Genomic DNA, 24,683 nt, shown 5'->3' on the forward strand with positions numbered 1-24,683 from the left:
CATAGAAAGAAGCTCTGTGTGGATCTGCAGCTTCCCAGTATAGAGTTTAACAAGCACTGAGTCTCTAGCACACGCCAGTTACTGTGTTATATGTTGAAATTATAAAGATTTATAATACATGGCCTCTATTCATGAGAACTAACAGTATTTTGAAGAAGATATTGAGCAAGTTCCTGCAGTAGAGAGTTTTGGTTGCTCAGTAGGGAGAACAGTCTGTTATAAAGGAAGAATTGGCTAATTTTAGCAGGGTTCAGAATATGAGTGATTTAGAAGGGTATGAAAAGATGCTCAACATCACTAATCATTAGAGAAATGCAAGTCAAAGCCACAATGAGGTATCACCTCACACCGGTCAGAATGGCCATCATCAAAAAAATCTAGAAACAATAAATGCTGGAGAGGGTGTGGCGAAAAGGGAACTCTCCCGTACTGTTGGTGGGAATGTAAGCTAGTATAGCCACTATGGAAAACAGTTTGGAGGTTCCTTAAAAAACTAAAAATGGAACTACCATATGATCCAGTAATCCCACTACTGGGGAGACACCCAGAGAAAACCATAATCCAAAAAGAAACATGTACCATAATGTTCATTGCAGCACTATTTACAATAGCCAGGACATGGAAGCAACCTAAATGCCCATCAACAGATGAATCGATAAAGAAGATGTGGCACATGTATAGAATAGAATATTACTCAGCCATAAAGAGGAAAAAAATTGAACTACATGTAATGAGGTGGATAGACCTAGAGACTGTCATACAGAGCGAAGTAAGCCAGAAAGAGAAAAACAAATACCGTATGCTAACTCATATATATGGAATCTGAAGAAATGGTACTGATGAACCCAGTGACAGGGCAAGAATGGAGATGCAGATGTAGAGAATGGACTTGAGGACCCGGGGCTGGGGTGGGGGTGGGGGGTGGGGGGCGAAGGGGAAGCTGGGATGAAGTGAAAGAGTAGCATAGACATAGATACACTACCAAATGTAAAATAGATAGCTAGTGGGAAGTTGCTCTATAACAAGGGGAGATCAACTCGATTATGGGTGATGCTTTAGAGGGCCAGGATAGGGAGGGTGAGAGGGAGTTGTGGGAGGGAGGGGATATAGGGAAATATGTATAAATACAGCTGATTCACTTTGGTGTACCTCAAAAGCTGGTAAAAGAATGTAAAGCAATTATATTCCTATAAAGAGCTTAAAAAAAAAAAAAGACAAAAAATGAAAAAAGAAAAAAAAAGGCAAAAACAACAACAAAAAAAGAAGTGATACTTGAAACTTTAGATGTAGTTAAGATGAGTGGAGGTGGGGGTTTTGAATAGTCTTGGAGGGTATATTTCTAGGAAAGATGGGGCATCAGGAAAAAATGCTGTTCATGGAAGATATTACATGTCATAAATTGTATTAATTAGGATTCTAAGTTGCAAGTGACAGAAAGTAACAGATCAGCTAAAAAAAAAAAAGAATTATTGGCTCACTGATGAAAAATGACACCATTAGGACTTTCTGTGTCTTGTCTAAGCAAGTGTCTCTTGTTGGTCTCATTCTCTTACCATCCATCCTTCACAGGACAGGGAACATGACAACTAGCAGCTATGAGGTAACTTCCTTATAGTACATCATTTAACATGAAAGAGCAAAATTCTCACCTAATGTGTCTATAAAATTCCAGAGAAGTACCAATTGGTCCCATCATTAATGCATCCTATCCCTAGCCAATCACTGTGATTAAGGCTCTCTGAGTTGCTGAAGAGTAATTATGAAAATAGCATAAAAATCCCAATCTCTGTCCACCCTCATATATTTGTTCTAGGGTAGAAAAGCAGACCTGCATTTGCTCGCAGAGCTTTAAGTTCATAACAATATTTACTGCGGGACTTCTTAACCTCTATAATATTGGGTTGGACCATATGAAACTGTCAACATTCAAGCAGTTTTGACCTACAAAAAAGGCAATTTCATATGGTTCAACCTAAATAGACATAGGCATCTCACTGATTCTAAGCCAACCTCTGATGTCTCTGACATATTCACGCCATGAATCAAAGCCAAAGCCCTTTCCCTGTCCTCGTGACCTCATTTAAGCTTAATCACCTCCTTAAACTCCCTACCCCGAATACAGTTACACTGGGTTAGTTAGGGTTTCTACATGTAAATTTTGGAGGAACATAATTCAGTTCGTAACAAGGTCATAAACATTACATGTTATTGATTTTATGTATTTATTCTGTCTGTGAACACTGCAACACTCCCATTCCTTTCAGGCATGAGACTTAATGAGGGTACAGTGGGCTTGGCCTCAGCATTGACTTCAGAAGGCAAATATAAGGGTGGAATGGGGAGTGGAGACAGCTATTTTCCCAGAGCTGGGATTACCCCTGCAACCTGGTTTGTTTTAGGCACTTATTAGTTTTTGAGTGACTGAGACAGGTAGGGAATTTGGTCAAAGGAGGTTTCTTTTTTGAATTGCTTTTTATCACCTCAATAAAAGTTACAAAATTACTACCACCCAGCTAGTGTTGCCCTATCCCAACCTTTTTCCTTCTGTGGCTAAAGGCCTCAGCTGAGGCCACCCAAGCCAAATGGTGACACAATTTTTTATGTTCTTGATCTCTGATTTTAAAACCTAGTTTGTGTTTAGATCCAAAATCCCACACAGCAGCCCACCAAAGCTAACATTCATAAAACTATGACCCATAATCTATTTTCAAAAACTCACTTGTCCTTTTCTTGTCCCTCTTGCAATCTATGCAGGAAATACATAATCTCTAGAAATACTCCCTAAATTCTCTTCTATTCTTTTCCATCGCTGCCCTCACACACTGCTCCTTGTCTTTTGCTTTTCTTGCCTCAAATCCCTTTAAAAACTGGCCTGGGATCTCCTTATTGGTCACTTCCACTCAAAGCCAAGAACTAGTGTGAAATGGCAGTTGATGAGGAAAGAAGGAAAAGAGAAAAGATGGAACACTGACATACCAATAGTATTTTATTCCTGCTTCCCTTTCCCCAACATAAAGAATTAATTTACATTTAGAAGATCGCTATACTTTATTTTGGTAGATGAATGTTTAACAATACCAGACTACTTGATGATGAGGAAACAGTATTCAACATTGTAAGTCAAGTAAAACTCTAACATTAGTGACACCATGCACCTCAGATTGGGACTTGAACCCACATGCTGAGACTCAAACCATGCCAAAATCCTGACTGGGACTTAAACCCACGCGGCCTGGATATAAATGCGGCCAAAACCCCATGCCTTTCAACTGAGATCACAGACTTGGTCTAAGGACTTAATGAAGCTCAGGTTCTTCACGTCTCATCACAGAAAGAATTCAGTGAGAGACAAAGTGATAGGTAAGAAGCGGACTAATTTAGAAAGAAACACACTCCACAGACAGAATGTGGGCCATCTCATAAGGTGAGAAAGGCACCCGGTATGGGTTTGTCAGTTTTCATAGGGGTGGGTAATTTCATAGGCTAATGAGTGGGTGGTGTATTACAGCTATTTTGGGAAAAGGGTGGGGATTTCCAGTAACTGGGCCAGCACCCACTTTTTGATCCTTATGGTCTGGCCTTGGAACTGTCATGGTGCCTGTGCCCGTGTTATTTAGCTTGCTGATGTGTTACCATAACTGTATACTGAAGATCAAGGCCATCTCAGACCCATTTGGTTCTAAGCAGTTTCCCATTCGGTTCTAATCAGTTTATGTCACGTCCTTGGGCTATGTCATTCTTTCAAAGGTTGTGTCCTACCCCATTCCCTCCTGTTTCATTATCATATGTTAGAACAAAGTTTTAAAAAGATTTCAGTGTATGGGTGACATTTTAAGTTGACGCAACCCTTCTTTTTCAAAGGAACTTAACTAAATAGAACAAGAAAAATAAGATGCTGATGTCCTCTGAAAAATTTCTCTTTTGGGTACAAAAGAATGTAATTTTTTTCTTATTTACAGCAGCATTTTTCTGACCATGTGCCAGACTGTCAACAACCTAAACGTCAGTATTTGAACATTAAATAAATTGAGAAAGAATATAAGCGCCACGTGCCTTTAGAAGTAAAAAGGAATCATGCCTAGAAAGTAGTATTAGTGCGGAAAAACAAAGTACAAGACCCCACTCTTGTACAACTCCCTAAAATACATTAAAAAAAAAAAAACTGTCCACATTATGATAATGAGATTTCCTCTAAATTTTCTTTATTGTTGTTAGTGTCAAAAATTGAAAGACAAGTGAAATTTAAGAATCAAACAATACACCTTTACCTTACTGTGTATTGTATACTGACAAAGATTAAAAACCAGTATCAATAAGGCAAAGAGCTACCGTTACGATCCGCCTCCGGTCCTCTGTAGAGGTATGAAAACAAAAAAATCTACCCACGTTGCTCACCGCCCGCAAACTGAAGCGGACCTCCGCGGTGGAGGCAGACATGACTGGGCCGGCCCTGCCTCCAGAAACGCCTCCTGACGTTTGCGACGCGGCCGGAAGTGACGTCAAGGCTGCGACGCCGCGCCCGCCGCTCCGCGCTGCCGCAGACTTTCGGTGGATCCACATACGGCGGGCTTTCCCCGGATGGTTGCCGCAGAGGGATCATGACGGGGAAGAAGTCTTCCCGGGAGAAGCGGCGCAAACGGAGCGGTCAGGAGGCGGCGGCGGCGGCGGCGCTGGCGGCGCCGGACCTGGTCCCTGCCGTCGCCAGCAGCGGTAGTGGAAGCGCCAGCGGCTGCGGGAGCGCCAGCGGCTGCGGGAGCGTCACCTGCTGTGGGAACACTAGCTTGAGTGGAAGTGTCACCGGCGGCGGGAGCGGCGGCAGCTGCTGGGGTGGGAGCAGCGTGGAGCGCAGCGAACGCCGGAAGCGGAGGAGCACTGACTCATCCTCCAGCGTCTCTGGGTCCTTGCAGCAGGTGCGTGCGCGCCCTTCTCGCCGCTTCTCCGAGCGGCTGCGTTTTCGGAAGAAGGCGGGCGAGGAGCAGAATGTGGCAGCGGGGTGCGGAGCCGGCTGTAGCTCGTGTTAGCGCTGCGATCCTAAAGGGTCCCGTGTGTGAAGTTCATGTTCCTGAGTTCCCTTGAACCCCACACTCCCGCGTCCTGAACTTAAAGTTTCTGGATTTGCTGATCGTCTGACTCATTGCATTTGGCTTCTTGCACTGTTGCGGTCTCCTCAGTCTCCCTGCAAAGTATGGGTCAGGAACTAGCCTTCAGTGCCCTTGCGAGCCACGCTTTATTTCCCTCTTCACCCACGTTACGAGAAAATTGAGGCACAAAAAGGTTAAGGAAGTTCAGCCACAGTCATAGTTTGTTAATAACGCCTACATTCGAATCCAATATCTGATTATAAAAAGCCATGTTTTTTATGCTCCATCGACCTGGCAAGATATTGCCGTTTTTTAAAAAAAGTTTGTTTACATTATAAAACAAAAGCATGAATACATACTTTAAATATATACAACACAGAAATGAAGAGGAAAACGTGGAAATCTCTCTTTATGCTTCCCCATTAATAGTTTGATACGCAGCCTCTTCATTTACTCTTGTCAGCCCTGATATTTCTTATTGTTTTTTTGCATTATCTAAGACTTCTTTTTTCTTTTTCTTTCCTTTCTTTTTAATCTAAGGCTTTTAGTATAGTGTTGAACACAAGCATTCATAGTAGGCATTCTTTTTCCATTCCTTTTTGTAGTGGAAACATTTCTAATTTTATACCAGAAAGTGTATTTGCCATAGGTTCTGAAAAATACCTTTGATCAAGTTAAGGAAATTTTCTTTATTCCTGGTTTTCTGATGGTTGTAGAGTTTTATCAAATGCCTTTAGGGCATTCTGTTGAGGTGATCAAGTAGTTTTCCTTCTTTAATCTGATAATGTAATTTTATTGATAAATTAACTTGAATTGTTCTTGCATTCTTGGGATAAAAACTGATTTGTTAATTGGGTTGTTGTATTCAGCTCGTTTACTTTGGTGTCTGTGTTCTTAAGTTAAATCAGCTGATGGTTTTTATTTTTGTAGTTATCCTGTCTTGTTTTAACATCAAGGTTATGCTAGCCTTGTGGATGGAGCTGGGAAAGCTGCGCTTTTTTTTTTTTTTGGTGTGTTCCAGAGTAGGTTATATCTTTTTCTTAAAGATATGCCGGAACTTGACTGTTGGACCATACAGCTATCTTGGTCTGGTGGGTTTTCCTAGGGGTAGTTTTTTTCCCTTAAATGCCCCCGCACATCTCTCCCCCGCCAAATCTTTGATACTTATAGATCAGTTTTTCCACCCCTTCTGGATTCAGTTTTCTTATCTTAAATAGTTTCCATATCTTTAGTACTCTTTATTATTATGGGGAGACCAATGATAAGGATTGTGTGAGCATTTGCATACAGAACTAAACTGTACTTCTAATGAGAAGTGTGTTTGTGAAAGAAAAGAAGTCATTATATATTAGGCATATAGATAACATCTCAAAATTCCAATAGTACCATTATATCTGTTGTGTATTTCATTCCCTGTTGTTGTTAACAGCTTTATAGAGATATAATTCACATACCATACAGTTCACTGATTTCAGGTATACAGTTCACTGGGTTTTGAGTATATTGACAGAGGGGTGCAACCATCGCTCTAGCCAATTTTAAAATATTTTCATCATTCTGAAAAGAAACCCTGTGTGTAATTTTTAGCTATCATCCATACTACCCCTATCCCATTCCATCCCTAGGCAATCACTAATCTACTTTCTATCTATAGACTTATATATATCCCTAATTCTGGGCATTTTATGTGAATAGAATCATGTGTGATCTTTTGTGCCTGGCTTCTCTCACCTAACATCGTTTTTTTTTTTTCCAGAGTCTGCCCATGTTGTAACACATATCAGTACTTGATTTCTTTTTATAACTAAATAATATTTAATTGTATGGCTAATACTACAGTTGATTTTTTCATTTATCAATTGATGGACATTTGGATTGTTTCCAGCTTTTGGCTACTATGAATAACGCTGCTATGAGCATTTGTGTACAAGTTTTTGTGCATACATTATGGTTACATTTCTTTAGGATATATATCCAGGAATGAAATTTCTGGGTCATATGACAGCTTTATAAGAAACTGCCAAACAGTTTTCCAAAACATCTGCACTATTTTATATTCCTACTAGCATTGTATGAGAGTTCCAGTTTCTCTGATTCCTTGTTAACTCCAGAATTGTTTCGTGAGCCATTAGAACAAGAGCTAACCTTTACTTTTTCAGTTTAATTACCATAGTACTCTTTAAAATTAGCCTGTTTTTAAACTGCTTTTTAAACAATTGCATTAGAAAATATAAAAAGGAAACCTCGGATTATATAGTTAGGGAAGATTTTCCTGAGGAAATGACTTTTAAATTGATACCTGAGTTTGTTGATCTTCAGAGTATAGAGTGATAAGGGAAACGGGGAAGAAAGACTCTCCTAGACAGAACAGTGCGTGTAAAAGCCTGTATGAAATGAAGGGAGAACACCTTAAGTTCAAGTAGTTCAAACAAGGTCCTTGTTTTGGAACACAACGGGCATGAAGGACCTAATAGGCTATATCACCTTAAGAACAGTGGGAAGTCATTGAAAGCTTATATCAGTAAACAGGGAGGATGAGTATATGTGCATTTTATAAAATCCATTTTGGTGATAGTATACAAAACAGATTGGTGAGGCCTCAGATTAGATGTAGGGAGTCTAGTTAAGTGCTATTGAGGTAATCTAGGGAAAAAGAGGATGGTACCTTGGATCAGGATTATGGCAGTAGATTTGGAGAGACTAGATAGATTTGGGAGCTAGGAGGTAAAATTGATTGAAATGTCTTAAATTACTTGCCTACTTTGAATATTATTAGATATGTAACAGTTTTAAAAATGATAATAGCTCCTGGTTAGCAGTGATACTTTGTTATATAGTATTCATGATTTGCAGCATTTTTGCTACTGTCCCATTTCATTTTATGAATTAAGAAGAATGACAATGCATACATAAAATTCTTGGGTGAAGGGTCTACTGGAGGGATACCGTACTCTTCGGAAGTCTAAAATTGTAGGAAATCATTCAATATTGAGTATATTTTCATTTGTGTGTCCTAAGATATTATCTCTTTACTTTTTATCATTTTATTGATAGTCACAGCATGGAGAGTAACATCAAAGAATACTGAGCAATTAAATAGCCTTTCCTATGGTTTTAAATAAATAATTTATGTAAACAAAGAATTTGGAAATGTTTAATGGAGATTTTATTAAATGAAAATGAATGACATTGCAAACATATTTCTATTGTTTAATGGTTCTTTATCTCTCTTAATTTTAGGAAGTCAAATATCTTTTGCCAACTCTGGAAAAAGAGTTATTCTTGGCAGAGCACAGTGACCTTGAAGAAGGTGGATTAGACCTGACTGTGGCATTAAAACCAGTTAGTTTCTATATATCAGACAAAAAAGAAATGCTTCAGCAGTGTTTCTGTATCATAGGAGAGAAGAAGTTACAGAAGATGCTTCCTGATGTGTTAAAGGTACTTCATTACGTACATTATCAGGCTATCCACGTATGTAGAAATATACAAAAACTTTTTTTGTAGCAGTCATTTTACTTAATGGAAATTATAATTTGATGTTTTCAACTAAGACAAGCTACTTCAAAATAAAACAAAGGGATTTTGTAGCACCATAAATAGCTTTGTATATTGAAAAATTTGCCAGGAAGAAATGGGGCACTTTCCTATATTTAGGTGAGCAAGTTTTTGACCTTCTGGAAATAATTCTATTAAATACAGGCAATTTAAATAGCTAAATTAGAAGTATACTGATTCTTTCTGGTGCTTTAAGAAGTAGTGTATTGCTGTGTAACAATATGCAATGATAGTTGTTAATAGCCTGTATTTCATTTAATTCATAAATGTTTTCATATATTTATTTATGAGAATTATTCAGAGAAATACATGGTATTCTAATTTTACAGATGTGGAAAAAAGCCTTGGACAAGTTAAACCCAACATCATATATATCTAAGATGTATGGAGCCAGGACTTGAAAATTTAAGCCTTTAGAGGTATTACCCAACATAAATAGGCTGCTATTAAGAATATTTGGGTGCCTGACTTACTCTTTAGTTTGTTCTTTCATAATAAACATGACTTTATATATTCCAATTAAAACTATAAATTATAATGTTTACATGTTAACTGGCAGGTCTTCAGATTTTATCCCATAAAAAGGTTTATGTGGCTTTTAATTTATTTTACTCTAGGATTTTGTTAAGCAGACTTTTTTTTTTTAATGATTGCTCTTTTCTAGTTTACATTGGTGCTATTATGTAAATACATTTTTTTTTTAACATCATTTTCTTTAGAACTGTTCAATAGAAGAAATTAAAAAACTGTGCCAGGAACAGTTAGAGCTCCTGTCTGAAAAAAAAATCTTGAAGATTCTTGAGGGTAAGAATGAGTATTTCTACCTCTGGTAACTTAGTAGTTAATACTATATTTATCATAAATCCTGAGGGTTTTTTTTTTTTTTTAAACTTGGCTGTTACTTTAATTTTATTGTTGGGTAATCACTGAGTATTTTTACATCTATTTGTGCAGAAATATAGTTTACATATCAGAGTAGCATCTCAGGAATGGACTTTTTGATGTATGTGTGGTTTTTCCAAATCAACTGTGTAGGTAAGAACATTAAGTTTGTGCACAATAAAAAAATGAAATAAAAAATGTTTACCCAAAGTGGTGTAAAAAATTAATTATTGAGAAGGCAAAGACTTCTCTTAAAATATTTTTAAAATTTCTGCTTTATATTCTTTCTGCTTTTAATTATCTGTTGAATACCATTTCTGCTCTAATAAGACCCAAATGCAGAGTTTGAAGAATTTCTTGCAAATTGCCAATATTTATCTGTCTGCCTGAAGTAAGACTCTTTTTTGTGATACATTACTTGTAGAATTTTGGATTTTTAAGCTTTTTTTTTTTTCCTTGTTTGGGACTCCAAGGATTTTAGCATTAGCATTACAAGAGAAGGAATTAAAAAAATGGAGACTTTAAATTTCCAGAGATAACATCTTTTTAAAATATAAAGTGGTAATAGATGTATACATATGGGTGTAGTCTGTATTAGATATACACACATTTTTGCTTATATATGTTTTGTACTTTTATAAAATAGATAAGAGGAAGGCAATGACAAATGCCTAGTAAGGCATTTTAAATATAAGCAATTAAAAATGTCATCTTTCAACAACTGAAGTTTTTTAATCTGTCACTTTATAGATGACACTTTCTGTCTAATGATTAAATCATTCTGACATTTTATGAGCGTGCTTTCAGTTTTTTTTATGTCATTCATAAGGTGACAATGGTATGGACTCTGATATGGAAGAAGAGGCAGATGATGGCTCTAAGATGGGATCTGATTTAGTTAGTCAGTAAGTTAAAAACTTTCTTATTTTTATTTCAGAATTTCTTTGTTATCTCTTTGGTGATTTCTTACCTCAAGAGTATGATTGTTCTTCTGTATTATATTTATATAAAGTGATTGAACAATGTTGAATTGATTTTTTACTTAATGATTGGTCCTTTTGGTATGGATGGACGGAGTTAATTGCTTTCAGGATTAAGATGATTTTCTTAAACTACTACTCAGATATAGGACTGCAGCAATGCCAACCTGAAGCAGAATCACATCTCTCATTTGGAATTTGCACATATACATACTACTAATGATACCCACTATTTATTAAGTACTATACTTACTCTATCAAACATTATGATAGTAGTTTAGAAGACTTTATCTCATTGAATTCTTCTACATATCTATTAATGTTTGGTAATAATAGCTTCTTTTCACAGATGAGATAGTAAGGTGGTTCATTTTATATAGGTACATTTAATTTGATTATTGTGATGATGAAAAATACCTGCTGTTTTGGGATGCTGACTAATCAAGAAGCAACATGCTAATTTCTTTTTCTATATTATTCTGCTCTGTCATGGGCTCATCAAATTTTCACCCACTAATTTTATCATCTATTGGTGATTTTTGACTAAAACAATTTTTTTTGGTAGTTGCCAAAGACTAACTTGTATCTCTGTTTGCAAAGTTTGGCTGTAGGCAGTAGCACAAATAAAAACAGATAACCAGAGGCAGTAGTGTAAATAAGTAGCACATATTTAACCTGAAACCTTGAGTATATTTTCATTTCTAATACAATGCTGTTGGGTAAGTATCACTGAAAAAAGACAATTTAATTTCATGTTATAACGATAGAGAGCATCAGGTAATCTACTTGTACTGAAGCATTGAAGAACTCATTATATCTTGGCTGCCTCATAATCAGTAGATTTTTGGTCATCACATACATCTTGCCTAGGAATGTCACAGGATGATTTATACTTACCCACAGAGTAGAAAATGTACACATTTCTAAAGTCTTGCTGTTGACTTTCCTTCAAAATACTTAGCTTTAAGTCTACGTAGTGTGCTAATCAAGTTTAGATAGTTTAAGCTTTTACAAGGCTTGTTCCTCTTTAGTACTTTTTAGTTTCTTAAATTACCTAAATTAACCATCTTGCTTTTTTTTTTTTTAATTATTTTTGGCTGCTTTGGGTCTTCATTGCTGCACGTGGGCTTTCTCTAGTTGTGGCGAGTGGGGGCTTCTCTTGTTGTGGAGCACAGGCTCTAGGCACGCGGGCTTCAGTAGTTGTGGCACAAGGGCTCTAGAGCGCAGGCTCTGTAGTTGTGACTCACAGGCTTAGTTGCTCTACAGCATGTGGGCTCTTCCCAGACCAGGGATTGACAGGCAGACTCTTAACCACTGCGCCACCAGGGAAGTCCCACCATCTTGCTTCTTGATGCTTCTTACTGAGCATCAACTTTTGCTTGATTACATTTGTTTTGCCTCTGTTTAAATCTGTTTATTTTTCCCAGTTTTTGAGGTGTAGTCAAGGTTAAGTCCTTTATTGTTCACACCTGAACACTAATGCTACCTTTTTTAAAATTAAAAAAAATTTTTGTAAGCTCTTTATTGGAATATAATTGCTTTACACTGTTGTGCCAGTTTCCAGTGTACAACAAAGTGAATCAGCTATATTTACACGTACATCCCCATATCCCTTCCCTTCCCTGACTCCTTCCCACCCTCCCTATCCCAGCCCTCTAAGTCATCACCCATCATCAAGTTGATCTCCCTGTGTTATGCAGCAGCTTCCCACTAGCTATCTCTATTACATTTGGTAGTGTATACATGTCAGTGCTACTCTCACTTCCTCGCAGCTTCCCCCCTCCACCCCCGTGTCCTCAAGTCCGTTCTCTACATCTACATCTCCATTCTTGCCCTGTCACTGGGTTCATCGGTACCATTTCTTTAGATTCCATATGTATGAGTTTAATGCTACCTTTTCTACTGTAAGAAGCCATTTAATGGATAGCCAATTAGATTAGAAATTTAATTCTTTTAAAAAAATACAATAAAAATACATATTTGACTTCTGAACTTTTCTAATGAAAAAAATGGTGATTGGATTCAAAGTGACCATTGTGAAAAACCCTCTTTTACAGTGTTACTGTAAGACAGGTCATGTTAGCTTTTAAATGCTGCAGTGAGCAGGTTAAGCAATCACAAATATTACCTAAAACTGTCATAGTAGCCACTTGTGGACCTGATGAGTGCCAGATTATTGGGATTCTTTTGAATTATTTGAGAATATAGGCTTTAAAAAAAAAAATCACATTTCTAAGCTACAAGATGCCAAATAAATAATACTACTAAAGTTAACACTTACTGAGCACTGTATGCCAGACACTATTCTAATCACTTTATATGCCTCATTCTCTCATTGGGTTTGTACAACAACCTTGTGAGGTAGATGGTACTAGCGTCATCATATTACAAATGGAAAGATAAGGCCCAGAACTATTTGTGTGCCTGAGGTCACACAAATGAACATGGAAGTAGGAGGAGTGTTAGTTCTGAAGAGACTGTATAAGCATGCACATAAATGGACCTGGCTCTAAAACACTTAACCTTCCCTAAAATCACTGTATACATTTGTGAAATGTGGGTTATCCTTGCTTCAATAGGATTATTGGGATTAAATGAGCTAATGTGACTTGTTTGTTATTTTTTTTTTACTATTTTATTATTAATAATCTTAGTTATGAATAGGGAGGTATACTGCAATGTGAAACAATCAAGGTGGGACAGGGAGATAATGTGGGAAAATATCGGCCCTTGTTCCTGACATGACACCTTCCTATTTGTGCTTAAAGGGGCAATTCAGTCCTATTAATCTCTATAAAGGAGAACTGAACCTGGTGGGCAGACTCATAAAAACTTCATTCCCGTGCTTCAACAGAGGGTTAAGTGAGTTAACATGTTTGGCACTTGGTGCTGAAAATGTTTTTTATTACCTGCTGGTTTTTTACTCTCTAATAGACAACAGTAGTCTGACCTGTCTGGGTGCTGAGGGAACAGTTATAAGTAGGCAAGGACCGATTAAAGGAATTCAGTAATTTGAGAGAGGAAAATAAAGCTGAATAAGCTGAGTAGGTAGCTTCCGTGGAACACAGAATTAATAGACTATAGGAAAGAAAACTTTAGCAAAGTAAATAATGAAAACTCTCAAAGAAGTACAATTAGAGCACAAATGTACTTTCAGGAACTAAAATAAAAAATTCTGAATTCCTAAATTTGGGAGACAAACTGATAAAGAGATTAGCTATGAGTGGGAGTTACGTCATTGTCCTAAACTATCAAGTTGAATAAATAAATACAGAATAATAAAGAAAAACCACACACACAAAGTGTAAATCCTTATGTGTGGCTACCTGGCAGACAGTTTTAGACCTATCCTGAATGTATTAGAAATTCTAGAACGAGAAACAAACAGCTAGAAAAGTACTGAAGAAATGATAGAATTAAAATTTTTGGTTTAAAGACTTAAGACTGTAAGGACAAGGATAACTAAAAAAGACCTGGTTATGGGCTGAATTACATCCCTTCAAAATTCGTATGTGGAAGTCCCTAGCCCTTAGCATCTCAGAATGTAATCTCATTTGGAGATAAGGTCTTTAAAGAGGTGATTAAATTAATCCAATCTGGTTGGTGTCCTTATAAGAAAAGGAAATTTGAGTACACTGAGAAACACCAGGGCTGGGCACACACAGAGAAAAGGCATGTGAGGACACAGCCGTAAGGCAGGCATCTGCAAGACAAGGAGAAGCCTCAGAAGAAACCAAACCTGCAGACACCTCTTCGACTTCTGCCTTGTGGAACTGTGAGAAATACATTTTTGTCGTTCAAGCCAGGCAGTCTTTGGTATTTTGTTATGGCAGCTTTAGCAAACAAATACCAATTTATATGTAAATGTATATGTGTGTGTGTTTGTATAAATTTCCTGGTTTCCCCAAACTTTTTATTTTGAAAAACTTCAAACTTACATAAAAGTTGAAAGAGTGATATAATGAACATCCATATACCCCCTACCTAGATCCCAGCAACAGTAACATTTTGCCATTTTTGCTTTCTCTCTCCTTATATTTATCCTTTTTCCCCAAGAGCTAGAGCTCGAGCTGCCATAGCAGAATACCACAGAATGGCTGGCTTAACCAACAGAAATTAATTTTTTTACAGTTCTGGAGGCTGTAAGTCCAAGATGAGGGTACTGGCAGGGTTGTTTTCTCTGAGGCCTCTCTCCTTGGCTTGCATCTAGATGGCCACCCTCTTGCTGCCTTTTCACTTGGTTGTCTTTCTCTGTATGTGTCCCCCGTTGTCTCTCTCTGTGTCCTAATCTCCCCTTATAAGGACACTAGTCAGATTGGATCAGGACCCACCATAATAGCCTTATTTTAACTTGATTAGCTCTTTAAGAGGCCCTTTCTCCAAAACAGTCACGTTCGCAGGTACTGGGGAAACAGTTCAGCTCATAACCTATTAAAAAAGTTTCAGATGTCATAACATTTCATGCCTAAACAATTCAGTATGCACTTCCTAAAAATAAGATAAGTCTTACAGCCACAATACCATCATCACTCTTCAGAAATAAATAGTAATTCAAATAATATCATCTAATATATTGCACATATAAAATTTCCCCAATTACTAAAACAATTTATAGTTTATTTTTAATTAATTAACTGATTGATTCTGATCCAGGATCCAGTTGGAATTCATATGTTCTGTTTGATTGGCAGTATTACAAAACTGAATTTAAAGAGAAGATTTAGATATGAGCAATAAAAGCTTAATGAGTAGCCCAGGAATTTAGTTCACATCTTAAAGGAATTTAAAAAATAACAAAATAAACCAAAAGAAAGTTGGAAAAATGAAACAACAAAAAATTGAAACTAAAGAAATAGAAAACAAAAGCAGAAATAAATTTATAAACTTGATTTTTGTAAAGACAGGAAAATAAGATAAACTCTTCTTTGGTCTGATTAAGGAAATAAGCAGAGAGCAATTAAAATTGAGATTAGTGAGGAAGGAGGAGGCAGAAAGAATCATAGGGCATGTATGAGTTTAAAAGAATAATGGGAATCCACATGCAGCCTTGTATAAACAAACTTGAAGCAGCAAATGGATGGTATTCTATCAAAATACAAATTAACCAAATTAGCTTTTCCCAAAAGTGGAAAACTTGAAGAGATTAACAAAGAAGAAATTAGAAAGGTGATTAGAGATCTGTTGAAAAAGACAAGGTGAATTCACAACTGAATTATTACTTACATGAGTCGATACGTGTAATGTATTTACAGCTAATAAAACATTCAGTAATGCCATCTGTTATTATTTTCAAGCAGATTACACCTGTGTTATTTAAATTAGTCCAAGCCCTAGAAAAAGATGAAAAGATATGCAATTTACTTTGTGATTTCTGCATAGCTTTAATATCCCAAATTTCATAAATAGTGCCCAAAAAGTGTGTGGGGGATTATAGGCCTTCTCACCTGTGAATGTAGATGTAAAAATTATAAATACAACATTAGCATATAGAATCCAGCAGTGTATCAGTGAGTAATTATACTACTAACCAAGTAGGATTTACTCCAGGAATTTACAGAAGACTTAATTAGAAAGTCTGTTAGCATAATTCATTTCAACAAATTAAAGAAGAAAAATTACATGGTCAGATAAATAGATGCTAAAAAGGCCTTTGCTAATATTCAGCAGTCATTTCTTTTATTTATTTATTTATTTATTTATTATTTTTTGGGGGGGTACACCAAGTTAATCATGTTTTTATACCCATATCCCCATATTCCCTCCCTTCCTTGACTCCCCCCCCTCGAGTCCCCCCCACCCTCCCCGCCCCAGTCCTCTAAGGCATCTTCCATCCTCGAATTGGACTCCCTTTGTTATACAACAACTTCCCACTGACTATCTATTTTACAGTTGGTAGTATATATATGTCTCAGCAGTCATTTCTAATATAAGCTGTAGGTAAAAAAGATATAGTAGAAAACTATTCAGATATGATAATGACCATTTGACCAAACTTAACTACCCACTTGGGTAGTTAAAATGAGAATTAAAATGAGTCAGACAGGAGCATTAATTTTCAGTGTTTCTTGGAGGTTCTAGCAAACTCAGACCAAAAAACAAAAACAAAAAAACCCCACATGTGTGCATGCAACATGGGTGGTAGGGAGTAATTAACTAGTCAAAGGCAGCTAAAAGAGATGGGATGATGGAAGTAGAGATTGGAGTGACGTACTTTGAAGATGGAAAAAGGAGCCACAAGCTAAGGAATGCAGGTGATCTTTCAGAAGCTGGAAAAGGCAAGGAAATGGATTCTCCCCTGGAAACTCCAGAAGAAATGCAGCACTACCTACACCTTGATTCTAGTGTCCTAACACTGATTTGGGATTTCTGACCTCCAGAACTGTAAGATAATAAATTCGTTGTTTTAAGCCATTAAATTTGTGGTAATTTGTTACAGTGGCAATAGAAAACTAATGCAAGGTATTTGATTAAAACCTAGACATAAGCCAGAGTTACACATTGTTGCCTGTAGCTATAGAGATGTTTTGCTCAATTTAAATTCTTTAAAAATTTTCAAATGGTTCCAGCAGTTCAAAATCAAGTGATAGCATACCAAAATTTGGATTTCTGAGTTGCTTGAAAATCAGATCAAGCAACCTTTCCTGAGAGGGCAAAAAAAGAGTTTGGAGCTGAGTGTAAGTACTCTCTTTTTTTGTGGCATGTATATGTTCCACTTTGCACGTATTACTTATTTGCCTATATGCTTAATGTACAGAACGTCTAGAAAATGAAACTGATTCAAGGGAAAATACGTAAAGGCCGAAGGTTTGCCTTAGAACCAGTTCTATCAGTTTGTCAGTGTCTTATCAACAGGGACATACACCTTTACCTTTTTATTCCAATTTTGATGAACAAAAAGAATTTTAAATAGGTCTAGATAAAGCAATCTCTGTTATTAAAAACACATGAAAATTTTGATATTTTCTTTTAATGGGCAACCTGTGCACTTTTATTATAGTGTTTATGGGAACGGACATAACATTAATAGCTTCTTAGAATTGTCTAAGAATCTGTAAAGTGACAACTTTCAATATGAGGTATATGTATGTGTATCTGTATATATATGGTATTTAATATGCCCTATGTAAATTAATTTTCTCATAAACCATTAAAGGTTTGAAAATACAGAAGTACACACAAATGTTTATGCACAGGTAAAAAATCTAAAATTATATTTTCAGTTTTGTAGGCTCTCCTCACATTGCCAGCTTTATAGGTTTAAGTTACATTTATCTTCTAAGGTCAGCTTTCAAATACATGTTTTTTTCCCCAAACTCTTTTGATTTCTACTGCTTTTTAAAATTTTGATTGCTTACTCGTACTTACTGTACAACAGTTCTTTTTTTTACTACCAAAGTAACAAGAAAGTAGTAGTTATAAGAAATTTTTGACAGTGTACTACTTTGAAACTTGAAATTAGTGCGTTGTTAACTTATAACAGTTTTAATAGGAATGAGATATAGGGACTATGACCATTCGTAGTTTCTAAATGCCTTCATTTTTAAAAAGTTGAGGGATGGGATTGACACTTTAGTTCACCTAGGTAAGTAAATGAGCAACTTTATATTGTATTGAGATAGTCTAAAATCTTTAGCATTTATAATTTTGCAGTGTCTTAAAACTTAGATATTGTGACAAGATTTGCACGTTACAGGTTACAAGTTGCTTAACAAGAACAACAATTTTAAGTAAATAAGGTAATATGCCTGGAATCAGAACACTCTCTTCATTTGGAAAAGCTTTATTGTAGCTAAAGTTGCACTAAAATTGAGAACAGGTATTAGCTTGGCCTATAATGTGAGATGATTACACTCTAAAGAATATGTTTTTAATGAAATTTAAGTCTTAAATAGTGCAATAAAATAATCAGGATTGAGGTTTTAAATGAAGAATAAAAATACAAACACTAGGGAAATCTTAGCAATGTTTTAAAATTGCTCTAATGAATACCTTTATGAATTTCAAATTAATATGCTTTTAGTGAATGATATTGAGGGAGATGTCAGTGGAAATGAAGCTGTATTTCTCCTATGGATAATAAGCAGTGTTGAGATAATATTAATCCCAGTTCTAGGAGGCAAAGAAATTTAAAAATCCAGATTCTCAAACTAAGGTATACTGCAAAGTAGGTTCTTTGGGCCTATTCTTGAACTATTGTTCCTAGTCATTGCTCCTTAACAGAGGATGCACATGTTCTTAAGTTAGTTATTATGAAATTCTGGTTTTGGATGATTAACTTTTTGAAAAAGTAAGATTTTCCTGAACAGGCATTGAAACTTTTAGGTAATACATATAATTTGAACAACAACTAGAATTGTGTTTATGAACACTTTATATTGCTGAACCCTGATAGTGATATGTGGTAGAACTCTGATGCTGTTTATTAGTGGAAAGTGTTAGTTTTTCTTTTGTTTTTAGTAAGGGAAAAGCATCCATGTCCTTTTTGATGAATTATAGCTGTCTTGGTGGGTTCAGCTTAACTGTCATTAGAGTACTAAGAGTTTGATTTGTTCCAGTTCAGGTAACACATTCCTTGAATGTGTATGTATAAAGTAACTTTCAAAGGGGCAGTAGTACTCAGCAAAATGCTGAACTCTCGATAAGTGTCAATAAAACTAAACTTGTTGGAAATAAAAGAGTCCTTCATAAACTGCTGTTATAAAGCTTCAATGGAATAAAGCATTTGAGTAAAATTTACAGTTCTCTGGAGCATTGAGTTAATGGGCAGCATAAATCTACAGTACATAATTAGGCATTTTTATCAATGGATACAAAAATGGGCCTCCAGTAGACCCTAGACCCAGACTTCTTAGGAATAATACCTTCAGAAATTGACCTGTGATTCATCCAACTCACATAACCCACTCTGGAATGTATGAGGTTGTTTTGTAACAGTTATTTGTTTGTTTAATTCTGTTATGGAAAATGTCAGTGTACAATGAACCCTTGAATACCTGCCACCCACTATGTTCCCTCCCATATTATTTTAAACCCCCTCCATTTAACTTCTTCCAACTGGGTAACTTTGAAGCAAATCTTGACCCACTTCTTTTTAAATATTTAGCAGATAGGCACCTCTCTAGAGAGGGCCTGAGCTTCTCAGAGTTCTCAGATAGGCTCTTCATTTGAATTGCAACTGTGTTTTCTGTTGGGGAATTTTGAGGGTCTTAGGAAACATTTTCTGGTTTTGTAACTGTGTACACAGAAAAAATTTGTTTCTTTGTGTTACAGAAACCTGATTTTTAAACTGTATCTGTTGTTGTTTTCCGGTCAGTCATTTTAATGCCTTATCTTGCTGCTCAAGCACTGGATTAGATGTAAGCTGGTAGTTTTCCTTTTCTCTGGTCTTCCCTTATCACTTTTTTAAAAATATAAGACTTTCTTAATCACTTACCTGATTCTTTGTATTAATTATCTTTTCCATTTCACTTGAAAAATAAATTAACTAATGTTCAGTGGACTAAACTGGTTATTAATGACTATTCTTTAATATGCTGGTGCACTTCTCCCACCATTTGAAGTTTTTGCTTACCAAAAGTCACTGTTTGTTTCCAGTGCAGTTACTGTAGTTTTATATATAGTTAAATACAGAAACAGATGAAATATCAGTATGAAAAGATTAGTTGATCACGTTGAATGCTTTGGAAAAGCTCGAAGTGCGCTTGTTAGCTGTGGGGTAACAACAGTAAAAGTTTGGGCAACATTGTATAAATATAAAGGGTTATTTTTTTCTGCACTCAAATTTTTGTTTTAAATAAGCCAAAAGTAGAGATGTAGACAGTGGCTTATGTGAGTAGGATGAGCCTGAACTCTTTTCCATGGATTCATATCAAAGATAAGGCCTCATTGGTGAATGAAGATTGATGAATGAAGATACATTTTTGTTTTATGTTAACCTAAAATGCTTAAATTATATATGTAAGTTTTAAAAGTGTTTCCCTGTGTTATTGAAATATTTTTTTCTTTTTTGGTTAAGTGATACCATCTGTCTGAGTTAGGTAAAAGGGATTTCACAGAATTAGGTTGTTTTTGTTTTTATTTTTTTATTATGAAAAGTGTCAAGTATATAGAAGAGTAGAGAGAATAGTATGATGAAACCCCCAATAACTATTGCCTAGACCTAACAATTATTACAGTTTTCCATATTTGTTTCACTTATTTTCTTGAAGTATTTTAAATTGATTCTAAATGTTTGTTTGAATTTTCAGAAAATAACGACATTTTCCCACATGGCCATGTAACTTGTGTCTGTTATTTAACAGCTTATTTATTTGAATGGTAGATACATGCACATAGTATAAAGTTTTTAAAAGTATATAGTGAAGATAAGTCTCACTCTTTTTACTGTTTCCCATTCTGAATCCCCTCCTCTAGGCAACCACAGTAAACCAGTTTCTTGCGTATCCTCTCAGAGATATTCTATACCTTATCAAATGTATAAGTGTGTGTATATTTTTTTCTTCTCACACTAATGGTAGCATACTGTGCAAACTGTTCTGTACCTTTTTTGTTTAATTTTTTCCATTTAATAGTAAATGGAAAAGAAATAGTCTCTTCTTGGATTTTGTTCTACCTAGAGCACATAAGGCTTCATATCCACATACCTGTAATCCTACCTGTATACTATGTTGAATATAGCAAAAGTCTGTTGATGGACATTTAAGTGATTACTATCTTTTGTTACTACATATGATATGAATGTCTCTGTATATAAGTAATCTTGTTCTTCTGTGATTATATAAATACTTATAAGTTAATCATTGGATCAGATGTTTGGGCATTTGAAATTTTAATAGATACTGCCATAATTGACTTCCACAGAGTTTAAACCAATTTATACCCCCTCCCCAAATGTGGAGTACATATTTTCATATATTTTAGCTAATATAATGTTATCTAACATTTTGATCTTTGCTTATCTGATAGGTAAGAAAGGATATCTCACTGGAATTTTAATTTATATTCTCTTTCTTTGAGTGAAATTGACTGTCTTTCCATATATTGTAGAGCTATTTGAATTTCCTTTTTTCTGTGAGCTCTTTGTTGTCTTTTTAACCTTTTGTGTGTATGTAGGTAGAGATTTTTTTAATCCATTGTTTGTGATGTGGGTTGCAATTTCTCTTTTTTTTTTGCTTGTTACTTTTTTTCCTTTGTTTATATAAGGCTTTTATTTATTTATTTTTTTGTACATGCATAAATATTTTATCTAGCCTGATTTTATCAATCTTTTATGAGTTCTGGGTTGTATATTTAGAAAAGGCCTTCTCTATTGTGAAATTATAAAGTATTTTTCATACTTTAGTACCTTATGGCTTTTTATAAATGTTTACATTTTTGATTCATTTGGAATTTATTTTGGTTACCAGTTGTTTTTGTTCATGTCTGTCTTTTCATTGAAATTTTCCACTGTAAAATAATAATTCTGTCCTGATGATTTAATAGCATATCTTAGTTTTTCCAATAGAAAGTATTTTCCTGTGAGGTCTTGGGGTCAAATTTTGAATGAAAAATGACTTGATACTTTGAGATATAGATAATGGCTACATATAATTTTCAGTATTACCACTTAGAGAACTATTTCTTGAAGTAGGAGAAAGTCTACATAAATGTAAAGAATGAAGGTTCTAGAGTTTAAACTGCTTGCATTTTTAACAGCATGTAACTCCACAGCTCACTATCTCTCTGACCTTAAGCAAGTTACTTAACCTTTCTGGGCTTTAATTTCCTTGTTTGGAGAACAGGGGTGATATCAGTACCTACTCATAGGATATTGGTGATGATTAAATGAGAAAAGATTGTAAAGTGCTTAGAATAGTACTTGTTGAAAAGCGTTGAAGCAATGTTGCTGTATTTGCTCTAAAATTTTTGCTTTGTATCTGTAACAATCACTACTCTTAAAATTCCACTTTACATTGATGAGTATTGAGGATTCCCTTCCCCAAATTCCTTTTATGAAAGCCTAAAGAAAACAAAATAATTCATTGTGATTTTTAATTATTACTCTTTATTGTTATTGCATTTAAAAAAACAATTTATTGCTTACAAGTGTCTAACTTTTTCATTTATTACAAAAATAGTTTAAATTAAGAGAAAACTATTGTACACATATTTTAAAGCATAAATGGATTTTTTTCACAAATGAGATCAATTTGTTAAATTGCCATTACTCTATATGCGCAATTCTTTTAGACATAGTATATGTATTATAAAGAGATTGTGTGCTTTTTGGCGGGTAAAGGATAATAAATTGGTTATCTGTACCCCACTTATGTTCTTGTGTCCTTTTAAATTAGCTATAGTACTTAGGCAGACTATTCTATATGATAAGCTTATCAGAAATAACAGGATAAGTTTTTCAGAAAACGTTTGCAGAAAGTACTGCTAATCGTTGACAGTATTGCCATTTAATGCTTAGATAGTAGTAAGTACTCCTCCACAATCAGAGTAGTAAGATGTTTGCACATCCTACTTGTGCATCTTTAAGTAAAGCACTTATAAAGTGATCTTACACAATTTTTAAAACTGGAAAAGGCTTGAAAGCAGGAATATAGAGATAGAACAAAGAGGAGAACCTCTGTGATTCCCTTTAGTCACTTTTATATAGAATAGAGCCCCCCATTTAGAGAATTGCCTTATTTACAAAAGCTTGGAGTTGTAGAAGGGCAATTTATAGAATGAATTCTTAGTGGATCATGGATCAGAGAAACAGGAGTATGGCACCTGATTTTTGGAATTATATTATTTGGGGAAAGGAAACAGAAAAAAAGGTTAAATTTTGCTGTTTTGAGGAAAGAGCTTGCTGATGGAAACATTAGAGATGTGAATTTATTTGCTGTTTGGAAAGGCCCTTTGAGAAAAATTGTTTTGCTCCATTCCATATGTTGGAGGGTTACATTGGATCACTGTGTGATTTTATTTTCCTGAACTTGTTCTAAGACTTTGTGGTGCCCCAATTTAAAAATATTATGAGTGTAATTTAGATACAACAAAATTCACCTTTTTTTTTTTACACTGTATATTAATGTGGGTTTGGATAAACTTATCTACTATCACAGCCACAATATAGATCCATTCCATCATACTCAGAATTTCCCCCATTGCTCTTTGTAGTCCACTCCTTCTCCTGTCTCCAACCTTTGACAACCTGATTTATGTCCTTATACTTTTTCTAGAATGTCATAGATAAATACAATATATGGGCTTTTTTTACTTAGCATAATGAATTTGAGATTCGTTTATGTTGCTGTGTACATAAGTAGTTCCTTCCTTTTCCTTGCTAAGTAGTTGATATTCCGTTGTGTGGGTGTACCGTAGTTTGTTTATCCATTCTCGGGTTGAGGTAATATAGTAGACAGATAAATGACCCTCTGATCACCAGAAGCTGAGAATGTGTTACTTTATGTATTGGCAAAAGGGATTTTGTGGATTTGGTTAAGGTAAAGGACTTTGAGATGGGGAGATTATCCTGGATCATCCAGGTTATCGCAGTCTCAGCACATTGAGTTATTAAAAGTGGAAGAGGAAGACAGAAGAGTAGAGAGAGAGAGATGTGACATGAGAAGACCTTGACTGGAAGCTGGGCAGCCAGCAAGGCAACAGGGATTTTGGTCCTCCCATCTCAGGGAACTGATTTATGCCAACAACCCAGATGAGCGGGAAATGAATTCTCCCCTAGAGTCTCCAGAACGGAATACAGCCTGTGGCACCTTGATTTTAGTCCAGTGAGACCCCTCCCAGACTTCTGACCTACAGAACTGTGAATATAAATTTATGTTGTTGTTTTAGACTGTTGACCGTATATGTGTTAGATCTGTTTCTGGACTCTGTTCTGTGTTATTAATCCAGATGTTTATCCTTTCTCTAATACCATCAATATCTTGATTACTGTAGTTTTTTAGTCTTGAAATGTGATAGTGTGCAACCTTAAACTTTGTCATTTTTGTTCAGAATTGTTTTGGCTACTCTAGTTTCTTTGTCTCTTATTTTTAATGGTAGAAATGATAGATAATAGGCTGGCGTCATTCAGCTTCTAGTTTTACTCCGAGGATAGTGGAGAGAACCAAGGGTTATATCAATTCTAAGGCCAGTTTGCCTGATTCTTTGTTAGCTGACTTTTTCCAAAATGGGGAGAATCCTTCTGGTT

General features: G+C 35.5%; 1 protein-coding gene across 1 annotated transcript in view; it reads left to right on the top strand.

The window, feature by feature from the left end:
• Positions 1–4,509: 4,509 nt before the first annotated feature.
• Positions 4,510–24,683, top strand: part of CAAP1 (caspase activity and apoptosis inhibitor 1) — a 40,933-nt gene continuing 20,759 nt past the window's right edge. The window contains exons 1-4 of the mRNA XM_057724158.1: positions 4,510–4,910; positions 8,322–8,522; positions 9,359–9,443; positions 10,351–10,426. Of these exons, the coding sequence (XP_057580141.1) occupies positions 4,599–4,910; positions 8,322–8,522; positions 9,359–9,443; positions 10,351–10,426 (674 nt within the window). The 5' untranslated portion in view covers positions 4,510–4,598. The remainder of the gene's footprint in view (positions 4,911–8,321; positions 8,523–9,358; positions 9,444–10,350; positions 10,427–24,683) is intronic.

The sequence above is a fragment of the Hippopotamus amphibius genome, chromosome 2 (genome assembly GCF_030028045.1).
Source record: "Hippopotamus amphibius kiboko isolate mHipAmp2 chromosome 2, mHipAmp2.hap2, whole genome shotgun sequence".
Taxonomy (NCBI): domain Eukaryota; kingdom Metazoa; phylum Chordata; class Mammalia; order Artiodactyla; family Hippopotamidae; genus Hippopotamus; species Hippopotamus amphibius.